Below are 22,601 nucleotides of genomic sequence, written 5' to 3'. Positions count from 1 at the left end.
TTGGTGTTTCCATTCGTGAGAGGCATGGTGCGGAGACTCTGATTTAAAAATCCAGTAAGAAAGCCAAAGAGCTTAACACTGAGCTATATAGTCAGTAGATACTCTTGTCTGAGACCTCTACTGACGGGTCGAAAAAGTCTTCTCCCAAGTAAAAAGAAAGCAGTCTCGAGCGTTGTGGGACACAACGCGCGTGGCTTTGCGGAACGTTTCCGCCTTTTTCCTCCGTCATTTGTTTACTTTTTCACCCCTCCATCCGCCAGACTTTTGCGATACAACGATTCAGATGCCGATTACTCTAATGCGTATCTTGCAATCGAGTGTCATCATCAGCAATAGTACGGATTTGACGAGTCAATGACATATAGAAAGTTAGAGTACGACTGACGAGGCTATGCGAGGAAGGCGCGATCGAAGGACGTGCCTTAGACGAAGAAAATTACTGGTTTGAGTGCAGTCCGACCATACAATGTCGTGGTCTTCGCCGCCAGCGCACTCTCAGAAAGCCGACACATACCACCCTGATCGCTCCAGTCCTTTGCGCTACAACTCGAATGCCTCGACAGCCTCAGCATATTCGATGTCTTCGAACCCCTTTGCACCAAGCCGCACGAGCACAATATCTTCTGCAGCTTCTAGCACCTACTCATACTCTGCTGCAGGTCACAAGCGCGGAATCAGCGAAACATCTCCAACTCGGCCAAACGCAAGGCAGGATGTCTCTCGGCTGGACCAATCCGATGCCGCTTCAGGATACAAATCCATCAGACAATCGCTAAGACCACTACCCCAAGCACCAAATGTATCCACACCTCCTGTAGCTCCCAAAAGCTTTTCACACTCCACGAACGAAAACGGCTTTCACAGCCCTGAATACGCACCTGATGGCCCAGCTTACACTTCAGATTCTGACCGACCGTTGCGAAGTCGAGTCAATGCAGCAGTGTTGAGTCGCGCAGGATCTGTCACACCCAGAACGTCTTCTTCCCACAGAGAGAGTGACCAATTTGCCGACAGCATCCAAGAACACCACGGGCCCAATCTCACCTCACCAGACCTAGCCGATCTCAAAAAGTCGTCTACGCCATACTTGAAGACTCTTTCAAGATTCGCTCAGAATGGAGACAACGAAGAATTCACGACGGCTCCATCGACGCCTTCGGTTGCAGGTCTTTCTGGTCGCAAACAATTAAAGCGAGCAGGGTCTGTAAGGCCCAACCAGGGGTTTACTCAAAATGGTGCATCTCGAGCCTCAGCTTGGGCTGAGAGCAATTGGATGGAGAAGCAAAGGCAATTCCTGCAAGCATATGAGTACTTGTGTCATATTGGAGAGGCGAAGGAATGGATTGAGGATATCATACATAAGCCGCTTCCCCCAATCGTCCAATTAGAGGAAGCTCTTAGGAACGGTGTTACGCTTGCTGAGATTGTCCAAGTCTTTTATCCTGATCAACAAATACGAATCTTCAGAAACCCAAAGCTTCAATTTCGCCACTCCGATAACATCGCTCTCTTCTTCCGCTTTCTTGACGACATGGAATTGCCAGACCTCTTTCACTTCGAATTGATTGACCTTTATGAGAAAAAGAACATACCAAAAGTGATATATTGTATACATGCGCTTTCATGGCTTCTTTTCAGGAAGGGTCTTGTAGATTTTAGAATTGGCAATCTCGTTGGTCAGTTAGAGTTTGAACACCATGAGCTTGAGGAAGCGCAAAGAGGATTAGACAAGGCTGGTGTAAGTCTACCCAGTTTTGCAGGAATGGGTGCATCCTTTGGTGCAGAGCCAGAGCCAGCACCACCGCCGCCGCCGCCTCCAGAACCAGTACCAGTCGAATCAGAGGATGATCGAATAGCAAGAGAGCTAGGTGATGTCGAATCAGTGATCCTGGATCTACAGTCCCAAATTCGGGGGTCTGTCATACGTATGCAACTGGGAGACATGATGCAGGGCCTTTGGGATTCGGAGGACTTGCTTATTCAACTTCAGTCAGTCGTTAGAGGCAACTGGGCTCGAGAGATAGCAGAATATCGAGCTACCACCAAACGCTCCGCTATGCTGGTTCAAAGTGCTGCCCGTGGCTTTCTAGCCAGGTCAAGTCGAAAGCACCAAGATGAAATTTGGCACGGTAGACAGGATCAGATTATCTTGTTGCAGAGTATGATACGGGCCAGAAAGGCCCGGCAAGAAACGCAGACTGTCAAAATATCATCGCAAAAAGAAGCTCAAGGGATCCAAAGTCTTCAAGCTGCGATCAGGGGTGCATTACAACGAAAGGCCGTGGATGATCAGTATGAAGAAACGCACAGTGCTGCCGTTGTGCTGGACAGACTTCAAGCTGCAATCCGAGGGCAGCTCGTGCGTCAAGGGATTCACAGAGACATTCGGAATTTGCGTTTGGCTGACAACGTCGTTTGCCAATTACAGGGAGCCATCAGAGCAAATCTGGGAAGATCAAGTTTCAAACACCAGATTCATCAGCTGCAAGGCAAGTCTGCGATTTGGTCAGCACTTCAAGCGGTTTCAAGAGGCTTCCTTTGCCGAAAAAGATTAGAAAACTCGCATGTGCAATTACGCAACCAACAGGCCTCGACCCTACGTGCCCAAGCTGGTATCCGAGCCATGCTGTTACGTAGAGAAGTAGCAAAGACAAAATCATCTCTGAATGACGCAAACTCGGAGATACTTACTTTACAGAGTTCTGCGCGTGGAAGAACTTTTCGAATGAGAATTGTCTTAGATAAGCAGGCATTGAAGAAACAAACTAGTGCCATCGCCCACCTCCAATCAGCCATCCGGGGATCTTGTTCGAGGCAGCGGCAGGCTCTGGTTCTCGCTGAATTAAGTACTCATGTTGAGGAGATCAAGCAGCTACAGGCCTTGGGTCGAGGGATGCTACTTCGTTTAGACGTAGGAGATGAACTTAACCAGCTTGAGGCTGAGGAGTCTGAAGTAGTGGAATTGCAAACCCTAATTCGAGCCAAAATCGTACGTGAGAAGTTTATCGAAAAGCAGCGCTTCTTCAAGGCAAACATGGAGAAGGTCATCAAAGTCCAGAGTTTTGTGCGTGCCAAGCAGCAAGGCGAAGCGTACAAGAGCCTGACGACCGGCAACAATCCACCTGTGGGCACAGTGAAGAATTTCGTGCACCTCCTCAATGACAGCGACTTCGATTTCGATGAGGAGGTCGAGTTCGAAAGGTTACGCAAAACCGTCGTGCAGCACGTTAGACAAAATGAAATGGCAGACCAGTACATTGGACAGCTAGATATCAAGATCGCGCTACTAGTAAAGAATAAGATTACTCTCGATGAAGTTGTCAAGCACCAGAAGCACTTTGGCGGCGTTGCTGGGAATCTGTTGACTAACAAGGAGCTTTCATCCAAAGATCCATTCGACCTCAAAGCTTTGAACAAGAACTCAAGACGAAAGCTAGAGCACTATCAAGAGCTGTTCTTCATCCTGCAAACCCAACCTCAGTACCTAGGTCGAATCTTCAAGCGCATAAGAGAACAGGCCACGGCTGAGAAGGAGTGTGAAAGAATCAAGCATCTGATGATGGGCCTATTTGGCTATGCACAAAAACGCCGAGAAGAATACTATCTCATGAAGCTCATCGCGCGGTCTCTAAAGGAAGAGGTTGACAATTCACCATCTCTCCAAGACTATCTGCGAAGCAATTTCTTCTGGGCTAAGATGTTCGCTGCGTACACAAAATCTCCTCGAGATCGAAAGTATATGCGAGATGTTCTAGGTCCGATAGTCAAGGAAAGCATCATAGACAACTCTGAGCTTGATCTCGAAAGCGACCCTATGCAAATATACCTGTCTGCTATAGAGAATGAGGAATTACGAACAGGCCGACGAAGCCAGAGAAGCCCTGACATACCACGGGAAGCAGCTATCCGGGATCCGGAAACTAAACGAACATTCATCACCCATCTCCAAGATCTTCGTGATATCGCAGACCAGTTTTTTCTTTGTCTCGAAGACCAAATTCATAGGATGCCTTTCGGCGTGAGGTATATTGCGAAGCAGATGTACGAAGCCTTGACGAGGCGATTCAACCATGACGACAGCGGCCACGTACTGCAGGTTGTTGGTCATTGGGTATGGAAGCACTACTTCCAGCCAGCATTAAATGAACCCGAAAAACATGGCGTGGTAGATCGAGGTCTCTCGCAGGAGCATAAGCGGAACATTGGCGAGGTTTCGAAAGTCGTTGGGCAAATCGCAGCTGGTAGGTTATTTGGTGGAGAGAACGTGTTCCTTCAGCCACTCAACAGCTACGTGGAGCAGTCGATCCAGCGTCTTGGAGAGACATGGACAAATTGTAAGTACTGGCTTTGTTCATGTCATGGATGACAATTGCTAACGGCATGGCCCTAGTGCTCGATGTCCCTGACGCTGAGACGCAATTCGACATTGATGAGTTTAACGATCTATACTCCCGAACGAAGCCGACGCTTTACATCAAGATGTCTGATATCTTCTCCATACATCACTTTGTGGCTGCAGAAGTCCCCTTTATTTGCCCGAACCGAGATGACATTCTCCAGGAAGTAATTCATGAGCTTGGTAGTGCAAAGAACAATGAGACTGAGCTTAGAGGCGTTGGTTCGTCAGAGATCACCCTCACTCTCAACCCTAAGTTGCACGAAGCTGAAGGTATGCTACAAAACTGCTATATCACGTTGATGAGTTGCTGATCACTTAATAGATCCGGATGCTGAGTTCAAAGCACTCTTCACAGAGACAAAACGCTGCATTCTTTACATCATCAGGGTTCAATCCGGTGGCGACTTGATGGAGATCATGGTCAAGCCTATTACGCCGGAGGATGAAGATCGATGGGAAGCCTTGATCAATCAGGAGCTTTCCATTGGAAACCGCAGAAAAGGCGCGTACGCAGAGGCAAATACTGTCATGGACCTTGCTTCAATGTCATATACGGAGCTCAAGCGGACAGCGCTCGAGAATATCCTTCGTATCGAGCAAATAGGCCGCATCACACGCCACAATCACTATCAGGACTTGCTGAACGCTATCGCCGTCGATATCCGAACAAAGCACCGTCGAAGAGTGCAGCGCCAGCGTGAGCTCGAGACGGTGCGCCTCACTCTTGCCCGCCTCAATGACCAGGCAGTCTACCTAGAGGGCCAGCTCAAGACTTATAATGATTACATTGAGCAAGCCATGGTGACACTTCAGAATAAGAAGGGTAAGAAGCGATTCGTCATGCCTTTCACTAAACAATGGGACCATGAGCGTGAGTTGGCGCGGTCCGGTCGTGTTCCCAAGTTCGGCTCCTTCAAGTACTCAGCGCAGGATCTAGCGAACCGTGGCATCCTCTTGTCCTGGGCAGGATACACAGATCGGCAATATCAACACATCGACCTAACGCTCTCAAGCAATGAAGTTGGCGTTTTCACCTTGGAGGGCAGCAATGGACCAATAAGTATTCCAGGCGCAAGTGCCCAAGTACCGCTAGACGACTTGCTGCAGGCGCAATTTAACAATACGCAGGTGTTGGAATTCTTTGATGAAGACGGTAGAGGGGGTTTGAGGGTGAATGTGAATCTTTTTGTGCATTTGATCATGAGGAAATTTTATAAAGATAAAGATTGAAAGAAATGCGCCGGTCGATTGGATGATATTGCTTCATGAGCATGGCGTCGCGGGGGAAAAGGATATGCATACATACATCAAGCGCTGGTGTTTAAAGTGGGTCAACGATGGAGCGGCGCTACTGTTTTGCATGCACATTGGTGGTGTTGCATTTGAGATCAAGGTGTCTATGGATATGAAGGCTGAACTGTCAAGCCAACAAATGGGATGGGACGGCTGGACGACTGTATCTGTATATACATTTAGCGCCTTTCGGAATGAACACGCTCAGTTTCGAGGCCTACTTCTTGCCGTCTAGTCTAATGCTCATGCTTTCAGGATGTATGTTTGAATCTCATCAGCGTTCCTACCATTCAGCTACAGACTCTTCCCTCCACCGCACTCATTTCTCGTCATAATTTGTACTTCACTGGACTTGAGCTGATAACGAAGCAAACCGAGCTCCGTTCGTGCTTTTTTCACGTAAACGATTCAATCCTTCCTCTTCTGTGCCGTTTGATGATTGTAGCTGTATGTGGGCAGGACTCTGCGGCTGGTCGACTCTAGTATCGACCATTCTCATTTCGCATGATGCTTCGCCGTACATTTGTAGAGGATGTCGCGACTCAATTCAATCTCTTTTGGTGCGCTCGCTCCACGAAGACTCTACGTCGAGTCTTGTAAACCTTGTAGTAGATCTGACAACTCGTCTCGTGTCATTGTTAACCTTCACCCACCCCCCATTGTCCTGTACCTTCTGCACTTTCCGGTATTCCTCCTCAAGCTGCCGCTGCATATCAAAATCTGCCTGCCGCTCTCTTTTGATCTTTTGCTGCTCCATGTCACGAATCACACCTGCATGCATTGCCTGTTGTATCGCCTCAGCAGGTGATCCTTAGACGAAAGCAATGCTAGACATGGAAGGAAAATCATGGTGGAGAGGAAGAAAAGTTTTAACGGGCGTGACGAACCCTTTTCTCGGCTTTCTGCTGATAGTGCACTATTGTAACAATGGCGATAGCTCCAAGGGTTGTTCCAGCTAGAGTGAGCTTTGATATTGTGGACATAATATTGCTCAAAACGTGTGCTAAGAAGAACTTCCAAGATTCATGATTGAAGGATTTCTTGGCGTCGATGATGCGGACTTCTGAGCGGAGCTTCTTCCTCGACTTGATAAGCCACCATTTGTTTCCCACAGCACTTGTGGAATATCGTGGGAGGAAATCCTGAAGATGGTCAGCAGCTATCCTGATGGAAGGATAACATTGCTCAATCGTTATTAGGCTGCGCAAAACTCCAAGGGCATCCAAACCCTCCTAGACGTTAGATTGTCTAAACTTCCACCGGATTATACTAGCTGACAGCTTCATACAGGCAGAGCGAGAGGCGCAAAAGATAGTACAGAAGGGTAGATACTTCACCACTTTCTCACAAAACTCAATGCTTACATTTTCTAGCCAGAGAATGTAAACAAGTCCTCAGGAAAACGACTGAGTCGCAGAGTCAACGCTAATACACGGTCTCCGCAGACCGCTCAAAGCGTGTAAAAGACGCCAAGAATGAAGCACAGCAAGAGATAGAAGACTATCGGAAGCAGAAGGACGAGGAGTTCAAAAAATTCGAGGAGAAGGTACGGTTTAGGCTGCCACACGCGCCCATTGTTGAATCACTTTCTATACCCGTTCTATATATCGGACTCTGCAACCATTGGTTTGCATTGGCTGATAGTACAACAGTACAACAGTGGCAACAAGCAAGCGGAGGAGGACGCACAGAAGGACGCAGAAGAACAGATGGAGGCTATCAGGAAAGCTGGGGACGAGAAGGGGGACAAGATCGTCAAAGATGTGTATGAGATGGTGACAGAGGTGAGACCAGAGGCTCCTGATCGCATAGGAGGGCAACCGGACTCGTAGTCGTCTTGGAGATGGTGTGCGCGTGTAGTGTACGATTGAATCGGATTCCATGCAATTAGATTCCTTTCGCAATTGAAATGAATTTGTCTCCCCATGATGTGAGGATGTTCATAGATATGACCTGGGTGAGCCAATTATATATTATTAGAAGATTCATGCTGGAGGAATCGATGCTGCCTGAGTCAAATTACACTAACAGATCTAAAGCTAGCCCTCAGTTTTATGACCATGACCTCCCATGCGTCCAAGTATGACAACACCTTAGACCTTTCATATCCCTTCAGTCCTACGACGGTTGGGGTGGCACGAAGTATGCCACAGAACTTTGCCCAGTGACAGAATTTGACGACGTATATGCAGAGACAGGCTGACAATTCGTATCGCTAGGACCTGCAGGGGGTCCGTCTCCAGTGTAGACTACTCCTACGCATCCGAGGTACAAGCTGCAGTAGCTGAAGCAGCCGAAAAGGGAGTCAGCTGCCATCGGTACAAGATTGGTCGTGCCAGTAAGAATGTAGCCGCACCGGATATGGTACGTGTTGCCATAGGAATCAGTGACATCGGTATCGTCTCCATAATCTGGATCAGTGCATACGTTTTGCTGAAATTCGCCTCCGCTGTATGCGTCGCCTTGTATGAAACCGACGTGGATGTTGTCCTGCAGCTCTGTGGAGCTGTAGCCAGTAAGGGTTGAGTAGGGTACACAATTCGCAGCAGAGGTTACGTTGGCACCACTTTTATCGAAACTGACTGCCTTACAAGCGTCGAACATATCACAGCCTTGGAAACAGGCATCAAGATCATCCGCATGTAATGCAGGAATCTTGTTGCCGTTCAGGGTGCGATCACAATTGATATTGTATGTGACGCCTAGGATATCCTGGGATGACTTGCCATCATCACCTGGACAGCTGCCTGGGGTCGAGATGGGGGCGTAAGCTCCCGAGCTGAACGGTAAATTAGGTGATGTTGGCGAAGAATCGGCCCCTGCAGAACTAGCAATAACCGGAGGTTGAGAGCTAGCGGGTGAGGCCACGATAGAAGGTACGACGACAGATGGCAGGCCAGTATCACTCGAAGCAATCACAACACTTGGTGAGCCAGTGTCTGTTGGTGGGACCACTGTTGGCAGGCCAGTATCACTCGAAGCAATCACAACACTTGGTGAGCCAGTGTCTGTTGGTGGGACCACTGTTGGCACACCAGTATCCGTTGCCAGGCTAGTATCCGTCGCCAGACCAGTATCCGTAGGTGGAATGATATCTGTTGGCAATCCTGTATCAATTGGCGAACCAGTGCTTGTGGGCGGAATGGCATATGTCGGCGGACTTGTCTGGACGGGCAATCCAGTCTCACTTGAAGGGATCCCATCAGTCGGAGAACTTGTATCAATTGGCGTGTTAGTGTCCACTGGGGGGTTTCGTCGCTCTGTGCATCAGTGTTTGTTGAGGAGGCTGGCTTTGTTGTCAAATCTGTGTCTGATGGTGTAGGAACACTTGAGGAGACTATCGGGATTGAAACGGATGGTGCATTTGTTGATACGCCACCCCCAACGACCGAGCTTGCTGGACTGCTAGATGGCACTGTCGAAGTTGGAGATTTAGTGCTAGGTGACGGAGTCGGGAGTGCAGAGGGTGTGATTGTGGCTGGAGGAGAAGATGGATCTAATTTGTAGACAATTGCAAGTCTTCCCGAGCCACAAGATTCGTCTTTGTTTCCCGGGCAAGGAATTGAAGTAGATGGGCTGATGATTGGAGCTCCTGTGGGCGGGTTGTTAAAACACGAACAATCATCGCCTAGATTTGTCAGAATAATTTCTAGCACTCGCATCTCAATCTCACCATCTCCGACAGCCCAATATGTATATCCTACGCAGAACGTTGAACAGAATTCGTAAGTCATTGCTGGGTCTGTGGTCGATAGCACATCTACAGCTTTTACTCGGTCTTCTGAGACGCGGTTGCCACTGAGCGAGATTGGTAGAAATCCTACCAGGTCAAATACTTGCCCCGTAGGTGAATTGACTGTGGAGAACGCTCCAGGTCTATCGTTACCGTACTCGTAAGTCATGCGATGTGCAGATGAGGCATTCATTTTTAGACTTACGTGGTACTGATTACCCCGCCAGTTGACCCTCCCCCATTACCTGCCCCGCTTGTTCCATTTCCTGTTTCATTGAGGCCCCCGCTGCCACCAATACCACCTCCTAACCCTCCGCCGAGCGTTCCATTACTGCTGATACCGCTCACCGTTGGAGGGCAAGTTGGGATGGTGATAGTGACGGTGTTCACTGCAAGTATTGATGGGGCAGTGAAGAAGCCAGCTGAGGCAAGAAGCGCCCTTTTCATGACAAAGGGCTGTACAAACGACTGTGTTCTAGATATATCTTTGATATAACTCTTGTGAAAAGTAAGAATCCGAGAGGAAGCAAGAGAACGCAGAGACGCAAAACGTGGGCAAATAGCATCACGACAGGAGACCAAATCACATTATACGATAACGGCAAATCAAATTAGAGGAATGAACGTCCACGTGTCAATCGCCAATAGAAAGGCTTTCCTGCCACTGTCTGCATTCCTGTGAGTCTTGGACAATTTCGCTAGCACGGAAAGATGTTGATGCGGAATGCTCGGAAGCTCATAATTGCGCGAATCTGCCACAACCTCGCAAGACTTATTCGTCGTTTCCTCGAGATTGAGCTTGCAGTCTGCGCTTTTATGACTTTCCATATTAATAAGACGCCGGAGCGAGATGATCTTCGGGAATTGTTCGAGGCGTCGTCATTTTCAACGACAAATGCGGAACGGATCTTGAGCAGACACCTACTGATCATTCGATAGGCTCAAGCTTGCGTGACAGATGCCTCCACTGAATATATATATATATCAATGGTGGCGATTGATTAAAAGAGAGTGGGGACGCAATTTAGTATTCTCACTAGCCGCGCGTTTAATCTCATCCGAAAGCCATGACCTTGAATCTGTATCCCATCCCAACAACTCCAATGACCCCTAAGATGGGTCTGCTTGCTGTATATCGCCTTGAGCTAGTCGCCGCCTTTTCAACATCGCATAGCTGATGCGAGCAAATCTCAGTTATAGACGCGGAGGAACGCCTTTTCTACACAATCTATTACCGTGTCGCAATAGGACACAAGCAGCCAATTTTGCCTACAGCAGCACTCTCCCAGAAACACAGGGCGATCTCGGGCGAGAAATTCGAGATGACTATGCCGTGGTTCGAGAAAGCTATCAAGTACCTAAAGGCCCGATAGTGCTCGCCCACGGTCTGCTCGGGTTCGATGAGTTGCATGTGGCTGGGAAATATTTGCCTGGGGTCCGCTACTGGCGCGGCATTACAGAAGCTTTCAGAAAAAATGGTATTGAAGTCATTACTGCGTCTGTCCCAGCCTCGGCTTCGATTGAGGAACGTGCGGTCAAGCTGGGACGAGATATCGAACAAAAAGCTCATGGGATGAGTGTAAATATCATCGCCCATAGTATGGGTGGTCTTGATGCGAGGTATATGATCAGTCGGCTCAAGCCACCCAATGTGAAGGTTCTCAGTCTAACGACCGTGGCCTCGCCACATCGAGGGTCGTATGTTGCCGATTACATATTTGATCAAATTGGTCCACAGCGCTTGCCTTCGATTTACAAAGTCTTGGATAAGCTCTCTTTGGAGACGGGTGCGTTCCGTCAATTGACTAGCAAGTACATGAAAAATACCTTTAACCCTGCTACCCCTGATCTCGAAGGGGTCAAATACTTTTCATATGGGGCTGCTGCAACCCCTGCACCATTTTCTGCTTTCCGCCAATCTCATCATCTACTCTTTGCACTCGAGGGGCCCAACGATGGACTCGTCAGTGTCAACAGTAGCCGTTGGGGTCAATATCAGGGCACTTTGATGGAGGTCAGCCACCTGGATCTGATCAATTGGACCAACAGGTTCAGGTGGCTTTTTTGGCAGATGATGGGTAACAAGCGTAATTTCAATGCAATAGCACTGTACCTTGACATCGCTGAGATGCTTGCTAGAGAAGGTTTCTAGCACGATATCTTCAGTCAGGCACTGAAACAGAAAGGTGCTGTCAGGAAGTAAACATTTCTGGATACAAAAATCTGTAGATGTGAGTTTTGACTTTATGCCTTGCTTAACAGATTGAAGTCTCATATGCTTGCAATACATCTTTCGTCCTGAACCTTTCTTCTTAAAACCCAAACGGGTCTCTCGGCTTCTCGGGGCTCGTGATTTCAAGAATCTCAATGCGAGTTGATTTAATGATGAAGAAGCCTGTTTGCTCTGCGAAGTGTGGGAGTTGAAACGCCAGAGTCCTATGACGAAACTCATTCGCATCTGGATACCGCTATTAGCTTGCGCAGCGTCAGGTGATTCGCGACGTACTGCAGGCTTGTATAAAACATGCCAAAGTATCTTCATTGCGAACGGTGGCTGATATAATCACCTTCGCTTGGTTGTACATCTCAAAAAGATCTCTAAGGGTAGCGACCAGTGCTGGGACAGACTCAACGTCATAAGTCTACAGAAACCGATCAGCTAAGTTGTGTACAATTTACAGGCCTCTCATTAGGCCAAATGAATTGACACGTACTACGTCGGCACCAATAACGAGGTCAAGCGACGCTTTTGTAGAGGCAACATCGGCAGGCCCGCCGAGCAAAGCATGACCCCACTGCAAAATGGCTATATTGACAAGTTCCTTCTCAGGCGAAGGAAAGTTTAGTTGGACATTTGCTCTCATATCATTTACGACTTCACGGCTTCCATCGGTAGCAAGCATATGCTTGACTCCAAGGTGTTTTGCACAGAGCATCGAGAGGAAACCAGTGCCTGCACCGAGCTCAAGCACTGATTTTCCAGCTACATAATCTTGACCCATTTGGGAGCAAAAGAATGAACCCAGGTGTAAGGCGGCTTCCCAAGTACGAAAGCCGGTAGTGCCTGATGATGCAAGAAGGGATGGAGCCTCCAGAGTGGTAACCTCTACAGACCCTAGGGTCGATAAAGGTGAAGTGTAAGTAACATAACTTTTTTGCTGAGCTGCGACATTTGGTGAGGGTAGAGGCTGCGACATATATTGGGCAAAGCAATTGGTGAGATCGTCTGAAATCTCCTGGATAGCATGATAATGTATCAGCTACGGTAAGACGAAGTAGACGCAGGCTTCGTAATCATTCAGCACATGAAAACAGAGCAGCGTCGCATACATCTTCCTCGGGATCATCAATCGCGTTCTCTAGTGCATTGATAACCTTTTTCAAGACACGAGATTTGTAACGCTCGGACGGTTCATAGTCCAAATTAGTAGAGTTAAACAATGATGTATATATCTGACTTTGAATTTGAGGATCCTTCCAAGATTTTAGCTCAGGTAGTCTCAGTTGGTTAGGATCAATCATTTGCAGGTACTGCCTTCGGAGCAGCTCTACCGAACTGATACCACTCATCGCTGAATACTTCTCGTGGATGGACCTTCGAGGATTTGGTCTCCAAAACAGGCCTTTTTAGTGATGTCGATGAACGATCTAAGCTTTGTTGGGCCTAGCTTGCTAGACTAGCACGCTTTAGGAGGCATAAATATCTTTCGGACACGACGACGGCTGGGCCTTGGCAACACTAGCGTGAAATCGCTTGGTGGGATTCCGCACACCATCAAGGTCATATTTGTTCAGGCGTTGGCTTCCTCTATCGTCCAAAGACTTTCCGCAATGTAAGGGCACGAGAGGTTTCAACACATAGCTATTCTGACAATGTTTGCAGACTTTGAGAATGGCAGATCGAGAGCAGGCTGTCACGCTGCGCACGCGCAAGTTCATCCGCAATCCTCTACTTGGGCGAAAGCAAATGGTCGTGTATGTCCCTTACTCACCAGGCATCAACCCGACCTACTCGCAGTCGAAAGAATAGAAATTGCAATGCTAATACTCATGTTTGCCCGCCAGTGACGTCCTCCACCCTAACCGCGCAAATGTGAGCAAAGACGAATTGCGAGACAAGCTCGCCGCACTTTACAAAGCCCAGAAGGACCAAGTCTCCTGCTTCGGCTTCCGAACGCAGTATGGTGGTGGCAAGACGACAGGTTTTGCTCTGATATATGATAGCAAGGACGCACTGGAAAAGTTCGAGCCGCATTACAGACTCGTGCGATATGGGATGCGGAATAAGATCGAGAAAGCCAGTAGACAGCAGCGTATGTTGACCTCTGCTTGTGATCTTCTGCTTCATCAAGCTTTCTTGCTGGCTTTCGAATATCTATTGACTGTTAGCAGGCAAGCAAAGAAAGAATCGTGCCAAGACTGTGCGAGGCACTGCTAAGAACAAGGCGAAGACTTCAGATAAGAAGAAGTGAGCGGGTCACGGTTAATCGGAATGGCTGTGGTGTTTCCATAAGTACTGGGGCGATCTACAAAGAGTCCAAGATTGGCTCAAATGCATTTTCTGTGGCGTGTGCGAAATGAAAGCAGCTTGTTCCGAAAAACATTCAAGACTGTATCTTTTACATGAAGTACGATGCACTACACAACCGCCCTCGTGCGTCTGTCTATGATCAAACTTAAGCCTCGCAACACCCTTTTCTTGTTCACAAACTTGGTTCCGAGGTAGGTGAGGCGCCTCCAAAATGCAGCAAAATTGCAATGACATCCGTTACATCATGAATACTCAGATAATATTCCGAAACGTTTCATTGAAGATCTCACAGCCACCTTAGTTTTCTCTTGTGTCAAGTACGCTGACCCAAGATTTTTGAGCTTCAATGTTTCCCCACCAATCAAATGTGTGCTCAATAGTCTTCCCTCGGGTTTAGAGATGGAGCTGTGACCAACGGTTGATCTAGCGCTATGGCCTTTCTGGCCCTTCTCTACCAGAGTATTGGCGGTCCATAAGAGAAGCTCTTCCGCTGTACTCGTAGCTAGCATTCAGCATTGGCAGGCGATCCTGATTTCCAGGCTGCTCAGACGGTGCCGCAGGTACAGTAGCGAGGCGTGCTCCACTTGTCGCTGGAATGGTTGGACAGTCCAGCATCTGAAAGTTTGTTGCATCAGAGGAGGGTGCAGCAATCGATTGGAATCCAAATGGTACCTGTGCTCTTGAGTTCCTAGCGGTCATCGACGGGTGAACAGGCTCTTGTGGGAGAAGACCCGACATGCGATCCGAGTTTGAAAACCCCTGGGCTAGCCCAAAGTTTTCGCCAGCATAGCCAAAATGATCAGATTGTCGGTGGCTGTGGCTGCTTGAAAACGAGCTCCGCGAATCAAAACCTCTGTCACCAGCCATATGCTGGAAAGTCCGTGATCTAGGAGACCACCCAGACGTATGCGAGGGGCTTTCTGATATTAAAGCAGAAAATTCGCTTGATGAAGTGTCGTAAGGAGTGCAATTTTCCCTCAAGTAGTTGGGACCGTCGGTTGCAAAGCTAGTATCTCCCATCTCATTCCAGGATGAGCCGTCTACAGGGCTCGAGAGGCTTGGGATTCTTGTGGTGCGCCCGTATGAGTTATTGGAGATAGCTAAAGAATCAAAATTTGACCGACGAGGTGTCAATCGGGCCAGAGACGCCCGTCGAGACGAGTATGGATCTTCCACGGCACTCAAGATATTGTCATCGGCTGATGGCATTGCGCAGGGTATAGGCTCTGAGGGAAGTGAACCGGACATTATAGCGTACTGACTAGGGTCACTGCGTGTTGGTGCTGCGTTGAATCCCACGTTTGCTGTTGAGATTCCTGGGGGCCAGGCAGAGGGAGTGATAGGCGGTTCGGCTTCAATGTTCAGGGTATGAACCTCTCCAGAATTGACCTGTACCCAGTTAGCTTCTGTTCCGAGAAGCAGCTTGTCAAATCTTTGTTTACCCTCAGGTAATTACATCTTGACGAATGCGCGTTTCTACATGCCCGACAACCTTTGCCGTTGTCATCCTCACATTTGATCTTTCGCTGCCGACAGCGTCCGCACTATAACTATGTCATTACCAGCTTGATCTACAATATTGAAAAGCGACGGGAGTTCACTCACGGCGAGGGCATTCCGTTGTCTTCTCCTGCCATCGCCTTCAGGACCAGCCTCGTCGTTAGGCATATCGAAGATTGGATGGTTGTTTGAAGACGTACGAAAAGGATACGTAAGTTTGTTCCCCTCAATGTGGGCGAGACTGCTCTTGTCATGACGTTGACGGATCGAAAGCGGTCTATTTAAAGTACAGAGAGCTGGCATGTTGACCGCTCAAGGGATAGTGATGAAACAAAGAGAGCGTCTGCTGAATCCACATTAGGAGCGGCGCTCAAACGGAAACATGAAGCGGCTCGCTGCCTGGCATAAGGTTGTTGGCAATTCACTTCTATCTTGGAAGGAGCGGTAAGTAAGGTCAAAGGGTTTCAAGACGATCAAATCTGTAGTATCTAGCGTTCGGGTTGAAAGTTGCGGTATACAATGTCAAAGATGCCACGATGGATAGATATTGAAGAAGCAATCGACGAAAGAAGACCTCCAACGCCTCAACATCAGCTGTAATTGGCGAGCAAGGCCCGAACCCTAGACAGGTGGTCCAGCGAACGGTATCGACCGGCATTAGACGGGATAGCGCAGCAGCTCTTCCAGAAATCCAAGCACTCACCGAGGATGGAAGGCCCATCAGCGCCCAAGCTAACGGTGTCATAATACTTTAATTTCATCACGGCCCAGCGGACCGTCAGTAGTCATGCAAAAACACCGTCAGCCGAAGGTAATGACAAGTGTGGCGGCCGCAGCAAGTCTGCACAAGCCTTTAGAAAGCTATTAACGTTGGATGAGTCAATAAGATTGCTATATGTTCCCAACGTATTGGGACCAATAGGGATTTCAGGACATCGAAGTCCCACATTACAAGCCATGCAAGATCTCTCTGAGTCTTGGCAGGCTTCTTCTTCTTCTCAGACTTTCCGGATCACACCCAACCGTAACCCTTGGCCCCGGTATTGAGATATTGATTGCCTGGATGAACCAGGTTAGGTGACTTGGGCTGTGATACTTTTGCAGAAGACCCCATTGCCAAGGGCATGAAGCACTATACCATCTGAAGGGCCGTTAATGATCGCCTTCTCTTTTCCAAATCATCGAAAATGCTGTGAAGTGGACATGACAGATCAGCCCCAAACTTGCCTCGGGATGAGTTTGCTACCCTCGCCGCAGGCCATGCTAAGCGAATATATATGAGTTTCAAGACCCATGCAGTTGAGACCACGAGTGATAACGTCTGTTCGCCCAGCACAAGAGAGCAAGGTTTGCATCCATTCTGGCAGGGCACGGCCAATTGGACAGATACACGTCCCTCGGTCAAGCCATCATTCGCTTCCCAAAGTCCTCATTTACCTTGCAAGGTACATCGTCATGCCGGGAGATCTTCACGTAGGGTTTGTGGATAAAAATAAATCTTAGGAGCGTATGACAAAACATCATTAGTTTGCTCCTTGCAATGTCAGAAGAGCAATGGAAACGAGTCATATTATCTGAGCACACCACGAAAATGCCCAATTGCAAATTGAACAAGTAGCAAGGCTGAAAGTCATAGCCGAGCTAACAAGGACGTATGGACGCTGGTGGCACGGTTGCCCGCATGAGGGTCCTGCAACTGTATTCGTGCGGAAAGCCTCATAGCGGAGCGAGGACTGTCGCGCAGTTCTCTGATATACAGGAAATTGAAATATGTTAGCCGCACTGACAAGACATCTACACCAATGCCGCTCCGATAGGTACGCAACGTTGAAGGTAGAAATTGGACCCTCGGCAAAAGTCTTCCAATTCACCCTTTAGACGCACCCGGACGTGTGTTTGCCTACCCAAAAAGGACTAAACCACCTAGCACATTGGGCACCTGTTCTCCACGCCTCAATATGATGTGACTGATTTGGGGCTGACAGCTGTAAACAAGCAAATCCTGCAATCTGAAATGCTGGATGTGAAGATTTAGTTAGCTCCCCAACGATCTTCAAGCAATCACAGAACACAGACCAAGAAATATTGCATTGAAGCAAAAGCTCGGCAACATGACAATCACGAACAATAGAGAAATCCCTTATCAAACGGAGGTTGTTTACTTCTAAGGAGTTGAGGATGTTTCGACGCCCGTTCGGCGTTTACGCATAATCATTAGTCCGAACCGCCTTTAGTGGAAACCTTCTAGCACTAATGATCTTCCGAGGGTTCAACCTTGCAGTGTCTTTCGGTACATGGTGACTTATCAACAATGCAAACAACCATGCAAGCAGTGGTTGAGAAGGAAGATTCACCTGCCACAACAAATCCGGTTGAGCATTCGAACGTATCGGAAGCCGACGAAGCAAACGAAGCTGCACAGGAGGCAGAGCTGGAAAGGCTGAGACGTGAGAAAGAAGCTCGAGCGCAGGCACTGACCCTTGAGATCGTTGGAGATCTTCCATATGCCGAGGTCAAGCCCCCCGAAAATGTACTTTTTGTATGCAAACTGAATCCAGTCACAGAAGGTCAGCCTTTCCTCACGCTAAGCACGAGACTATGCGGCTAAACTTGTTTGCTATTAGATGAAGATTTACACACCATCTTTAGCCGTTTTGGCCCTATAGTATCCTGTGAAGTGATTCGAGATAAACGAACAGGCGATAGCCTGCAATATGCTTTCATTGAATATGAGAATCAGAAGGAATGCGAGCAAGCTTACTTTAAGATGTCGGGGGTCTTGATCGACGACCACCGTATCCACGTGGATTTTTCGCAGAGTGTATGCGGAGCCAAAAATAGTTACTCATCCGCTGATCGGACATAGGTATCTCGCATAGCTGACGTTTGGAGGACTAAAACAAACGCAAATAGGAAGCAGTATGGTGGAGGTTTTGGTGGGGTTGCCGAATTGGAGAAAAAGCGGCAGTACCGAAAAATGGAGCCTATAGAAAACAGACAGCGAGGTGCCGAAGGCTACGGTATGGTCTTCGGCAAGAATCAAACACATGAGGTCCCACTTGACGACAAGTACTCCAGAAGCAGAAGCAGAAGCCCTAATGCTCGTCATGGACGACGACAAACACCCTCACGAGACCATGAACAGCGGGATGATAGCAGGGGCGTGGGCTCAAATACGTACAAAAGTCGGAAGCTGTCAAAAGACCGAGGAGATGAACGAGGTCGTCGCGATCAGCCGAGAAGACATGATGGAGAACTGGACCGGAGAGCACGAGAGGATAGGTACCGAACGCACGACAGAGAAAGGCGGGGATGGAGGGACTACGATCGAGATGGGAAAGATAGGTACCGTAATAGAACATAGTATTGTTCTAATAGTATTGTTCTACATGTTCTCTCAGTGACATATGATTTGACAGTGATTTCCCCAGTGCCCACGCTATTGAATTCCAATTATCTTGAGAGCATGACAGTGGGCTAGCATGCAGCATGCAGCATACAATCAAATGAATTGGGAGAGTTTGTCAGATCCCTGAGCGGACTTTAACCTCTCGGGCCGGGCAAACTGTCCTCGGAACCCCTCCGCTTCATTGCCCCACGTAAATAGTCACTAGCACTCAGCTCACTGCAAACGGGCCTTCTGGAACAGATTCAGCCAAATTCATCAACAATCTCGTAATCTATTATCTGCAGACTCATACCACGGCGCGACTGTCATCACCAAAATGAACAAAGTTTTCGAGAAGCTCAATCCCTTCTCTAAAGAAGAGGAACAAGCCAAGGAGCCCTCGGCAGAGGAGCTAAAGCCATTACGAGAGAGCTATGCAAAAGCTGGTCAAGACCAGGTCTTTGCTTTCTACGAAGACCTATCTACCGCCGAAAAAGCGGGCCTGTACAATCGACTCTCCTCTATTGACCCTAGTCACATCAACCAGCTTGCTGAGAAGGCCTTACATCCTCCAAAAGAAGCAGGTAAAGAAGAAGCAAAGCTCGAACCTTTACCAGACTCTGCAACAGCCTCAATTCTAGATTCACAACCCGAGGATATTGAACAATGGCACAGCTCTGGGCTTGATCTAGTTTCAGAAGGTCAGGTGGCTGTCGTGCTCATGGCGGGCGGCCAAGGTACAAGGTTAGGAAGCTCTGCACCGAAGGGCTGTTTCAACATCGGCCTTCCGACTCAAAAGTCATTGTTCCAGATACAAGCCGAAAGAATATGGAAGATTCAACAGCTAGCAGAGAAGAAAAGTGGCAAGAAGAACGTCGCCGTGCCATGGTACGTAATGACGAGTGGGCCAACCCGGAGACCCACAGAACAATTTTTTGAAGAGAACAATTACTTTGGGCTTGAGAAGGACAACGTCGTGATCTTCGAACAAGGCATCTTGCCTTGCATATCCAACGAGGGCAAAATTTTAATGGAGACTAAAGCCAAGGTCGCCGTAGCCCCAGATGGAAATGGGGGAATTTACCAGGCACTCTTGACATCAAATGTGAGAACAGACATGCGCAAGCGAGGCATCAAGCACATCCATGCCTATTGTGTCGATAATTGCCTGGTCAAGGTGGCGGATCCCGCTTTCCTTGGCTTTGCAGCATCGAAAGACGTGGATATCGCAACGAAAGTTGTCCGAAAGCGCAATGCGAAGGAGTCTGTTGGTCTCATTCTGCAAAAGAATGGCAAACCTGATGTAGTTGAATACTCGGAAATAGACAGTGCGACAGCAGAAGCCAAAGATAGCAAACAACCAGACCTCTTAAAATTCCGAGCGGCAAACATCGTCAACCATTACTACTCATTCAGGTTCATGGAGTCCATTGAACAATGGGCACATAAGCTTCCACATCACGTAGCCAAAAAGAAAATCCCATGCATCAACACCGAGAATGGGGAGTCCATCAAACCTGACAAGCCAAATGGCATCAAGCTGGAACAGTTCGTCTTCGATGTTTTCCCATTGCTTGACCTCCAAAAGTTTGCTTCGATGGAAGTCAAACGAGAGGACGAATTCTCACCTCTCAAGAATGCTAAAGGTACCGGCGAAGACGACCCTGACACAAGCAAGAAGGACATCATGGACCAGGGCCAGCGATGGATCCAGGCAGCCGGAGGAACGATCGAGAGCGAAACTGGCGATGAAGAAGGCGTCGAGATTTCGCCGCTAATCAGCTACGTGAGTCCCGCTTTGGTCATTGTTTCTTGAGACTTTTGCTGACGACTTGTGAAGGGAGGGGAAGGCCTCGAGTTTCTCAATGGGAGAACTATCAAGGCTCCTGCAGTCATCGAAAAAGAGGATTCAGGGGCGTGATATGAAAGCAAAGAATGAGAAATGCTGCATGGCTACACGAGCAAAATAGAAGCTTCAGGAAGCTGTCGGATACGCATGATGTAGATTACGAGCATCCCTCGCATGGTATTAGAAATGCAAAAGAAGGTCAGGCTTCATGAAAAAGCTTCGAAAGGCTTGTCCAGTTGTCCACTGGTCCTCGCGGTCTCGCCTGAGGTTTGCCTCAAAACCGGGCCGCTTGCCAATTGAGGAAAGGCTCGCCCTGCCGGCAGGGATTGAAGTTCGGCTTCGGAGAGTCTTCTCCCACTTTCTTGACAACATCATCGCAAAGTCGTCGAACGCTTTCTTGTTGCTTGTCGGGCTGTGTGTGGTGTGTATTCGGGAGGAAGGAACGGCTGGATAGTAGGAGGAAGGAGCATAGTTGGGTATGTCACCCTGCGCATTGCTGTGCGACATTGAGCAAGCGCGATCAAAGCGCTGACCTCCAAGACTGCAGGAACATCTAGTTGCTGAGAAAAGAAAAGTGATATGGTGCGTGTATACCCTAGGAATAGGAATATGAGGCTCGTCGCTGCAGCCTGACGGCCTTGCAATATGGGGCGCGGACGCTGGGCTCTTTCGATGTGCATCGAAGCACTTATTCACCTAAGAGCAAGCGCCTGGAAGCTGAGGCTGATGCTTGCGTCTTCATAGTCGGAAATGTCGTCGCTGTCTCGCCGCGCGTGCTATAAATGCGGCAATGTAGGCCATTACGCTGGTCAGCACACTCAGCCGAGCAACAAACAATCGTTACTAATGTACTGCAGAGGTCTGCTCCTCATCTGAACGCCTTTGCTATAATTGTGAGTTCAATCAATACTCGAGCCTGTGACTGGTATCTTGCTAACAAGGACTTTAGGCAAGCAACCTGGTGTGTACCAGTATCGTTGGTCTGGTTTCGAATACTGATCATTGCGAAGGACATGAATCCAACGGCTGCCCGCATCCTCGTACCACTGAAAGTACGTACATGTTGTTCCAACTCTCAAGATACCAATCTAACTCATAATGACAGCGAAGCAATGCTACCACTGCCAAGGTCTTGGACATGTGCAGGCAGACTGTCCGACGCTCCGCATTAGTGGTGCAGGAGCTGGACAGCGCTGCTACTCTTGCGGTCAAATGGGCCATCTAGCGGTATGCCCTCCAACATTGCAGCTCTGACGAAAGTGCTGATAACATGCTCAGCGTGCATGTCCTAATGCTGGCTTTCAAGGTGCCGGCCGTGGGGGGTTTGCTCCTCGTGGCGGCTTTGGCGGTGGCGGTTTCCGAGGAGGGTTCCAAGGCGGTGTGAACGCACCGCGGGCTGCAACATGTTACAAATGTGGCGGACCCAACCATTACGCGCGTGATTGTCAAGCGCAGGCCATGAAGTGCTATGCTTGTGGCAAGCTCGTGAGTGAATCTGCCCCGTTCGAAAGACCTTGAAGCTGACCTTACCAGGGACATATCTCCCGGGATTGCACGGCACCCAACGGCGGCCCACTTAATTCAGCTGGCAAAGTCTGCTACAAGTGCGGTCAAGCCGGACACATCTCCCGGGATTGCACGACAGCGGAGACCAACGGTACGATGGTTCTGGATGGCTCTGTGGATCAAGTGCCACCCACCGCCACTACCGCAGTCGCCTAAAATCCACCCTTATTTTCATTACAGTACATGGCCAATCTTTCCCGTATGTATTATGAGGCCATACTCGCTCATCATTGATGACATTGACGCGCTTGACTTAATTTCTCGAATTTGGTACGCATTTCACGCTTCACGACTTCTCTCGAGCACACCTCAAAGCACCGTACCCGGAGGTTCCATTCCCTC

At 48.6% G+C, this 22,601-nt stretch overlaps 8 protein-coding genes across 8 annotated transcripts; 5 read left to right on the top strand and 3 right to left on the bottom strand.

Annotated features, from left to right (window-relative positions):
- Window positions 1-466: 466 nt before the first annotated feature.
- Window positions 467-5,629, top strand: KY384_001437 (uncharacterized protein; the record flags this gene model as incomplete). The annotated part of the gene is made up of 3 exons (XM_044809967.1): window positions 467-4,334; window positions 4,391-4,669; window positions 4,722-5,629. 3 exons carry the CDS (start codon window positions 467-469, stop codon window positions 5,627-5,629), a joined length of 5,055 nt encoding a protein of 1,684 aa, XP_044672979.1.
- A 1,211-nt stretch (window positions 5,630-6,840) lies between these two features.
- On the top strand, window positions 6,841-7,524 carry KY384_001436 (uncharacterized protein; the record flags this gene model as incomplete). The annotated part of the gene is made up of 4 exons (XM_044809966.1): window positions 6,841-6,843; window positions 6,983-7,016; window positions 7,138-7,238; window positions 7,345-7,524. The coding sequence occupies 4 exons, from the start codon at window positions 6,841-6,843 to the stop codon at window positions 7,522-7,524; spliced, it is 318 nt and encodes a 105-aa protein (XP_044672978.1).
- A 286-nt stretch (window positions 7,525-7,810) lies between these two features.
- On the bottom strand, window positions 7,811-9,618 carry KY384_001435 (uncharacterized protein; the record flags this gene model as incomplete). The annotated part of the gene is made up of 2 exons (XM_044809965.1): window positions 7,811-8,857; window positions 8,881-9,618. The coding sequence occupies 2 exons, from the start codon at window positions 9,616-9,618 to the stop codon at window positions 7,811-7,813; spliced, it is 1,785 nt and encodes a 594-aa protein (XP_044672977.1).
- Window positions 9,619-10,492: 874 nt separating this feature from the next.
- On the top strand, window positions 10,493-11,577 carry KY384_001434 (uncharacterized protein; the record flags this gene model as incomplete). The annotated part of the gene is made up of 2 exons (XM_044809964.1): window positions 10,493-10,544; window positions 10,685-11,577. 2 exons carry the CDS (start codon window positions 10,493-10,495, stop codon window positions 11,575-11,577), a joined length of 945 nt encoding a protein of 314 aa, XP_044672976.1.
- Window positions 11,578-11,737: 160 nt separating this feature from the next.
- On the bottom strand, window positions 11,738-12,947 carry KY384_001433 (uncharacterized protein; the record flags this gene model as incomplete). Its single annotated transcript, XM_044809963.1, has 4 exons — window positions 11,738-11,883; window positions 11,932-12,067; window positions 12,140-12,613; window positions 12,756-12,947. 4 exons carry the CDS (start codon window positions 12,945-12,947, stop codon window positions 11,738-11,740), a joined length of 948 nt encoding a protein of 315 aa, XP_044672975.1.
- Window positions 12,948-13,317: 370 nt separating this feature from the next.
- Window positions 13,318-13,897, top strand: KY384_001432 (uncharacterized protein; the record flags this gene model as incomplete). The annotated part of the gene is made up of 3 exons (XM_044809962.1): window positions 13,318-13,400; window positions 13,491-13,738; window positions 13,818-13,897. 3 exons carry the CDS (start codon window positions 13,318-13,320, stop codon window positions 13,895-13,897), a joined length of 411 nt encoding a protein of 136 aa, XP_044672974.1.
- Window positions 13,898-14,385: 488 nt separating this feature from the next.
- On the bottom strand, window positions 14,386-15,710 carry KY384_001431 (uncharacterized protein; the record flags this gene model as incomplete). Its single annotated transcript, XM_044809961.1, has 2 exons — window positions 14,386-15,388; window positions 15,562-15,710. 2 exons carry the CDS (start codon window positions 15,708-15,710, stop codon window positions 14,386-14,388), a joined length of 1,152 nt encoding a protein of 383 aa, XP_044672973.1.
- A 2,057-nt stretch (window positions 15,711-17,767) lies between these two features.
- On the top strand, window positions 17,768-21,918 carry KY384_001430 (uncharacterized protein; the record flags this gene model as incomplete). Its single annotated transcript, XM_044809960.1, has 12 exons — window positions 17,768-18,023; window positions 18,081-18,277; window positions 18,323-18,476; window positions 18,535-18,801; window positions 19,150-20,630; window positions 20,685-20,735; window positions 21,241-21,275; window positions 21,322-21,466; window positions 21,551-21,586; window positions 21,643-21,654; window positions 21,704-21,745; window positions 21,799-21,918. 12 exons carry the CDS (start codon window positions 17,768-17,770, stop codon window positions 21,916-21,918), a joined length of 2,796 nt encoding a protein of 931 aa, XP_044672972.1.
- Window positions 21,919-22,601: the final 683 nt, after the last annotated feature.

Source organism: Bacidia gigantensis (genome assembly GCF_019456465.1).
Source record: "Bacidia gigantensis strain McMullin 20006 chromosome Unknown contig_132, whole genome shotgun sequence".
Classification (NCBI taxonomy): domain Eukaryota; kingdom Fungi; phylum Ascomycota; class Lecanoromycetes; order Lecanorales; family Ramalinaceae; genus Bacidia; species Bacidia gigantensis.
This window is presented reverse-complemented; position numbering and strand designations above follow the sequence as displayed.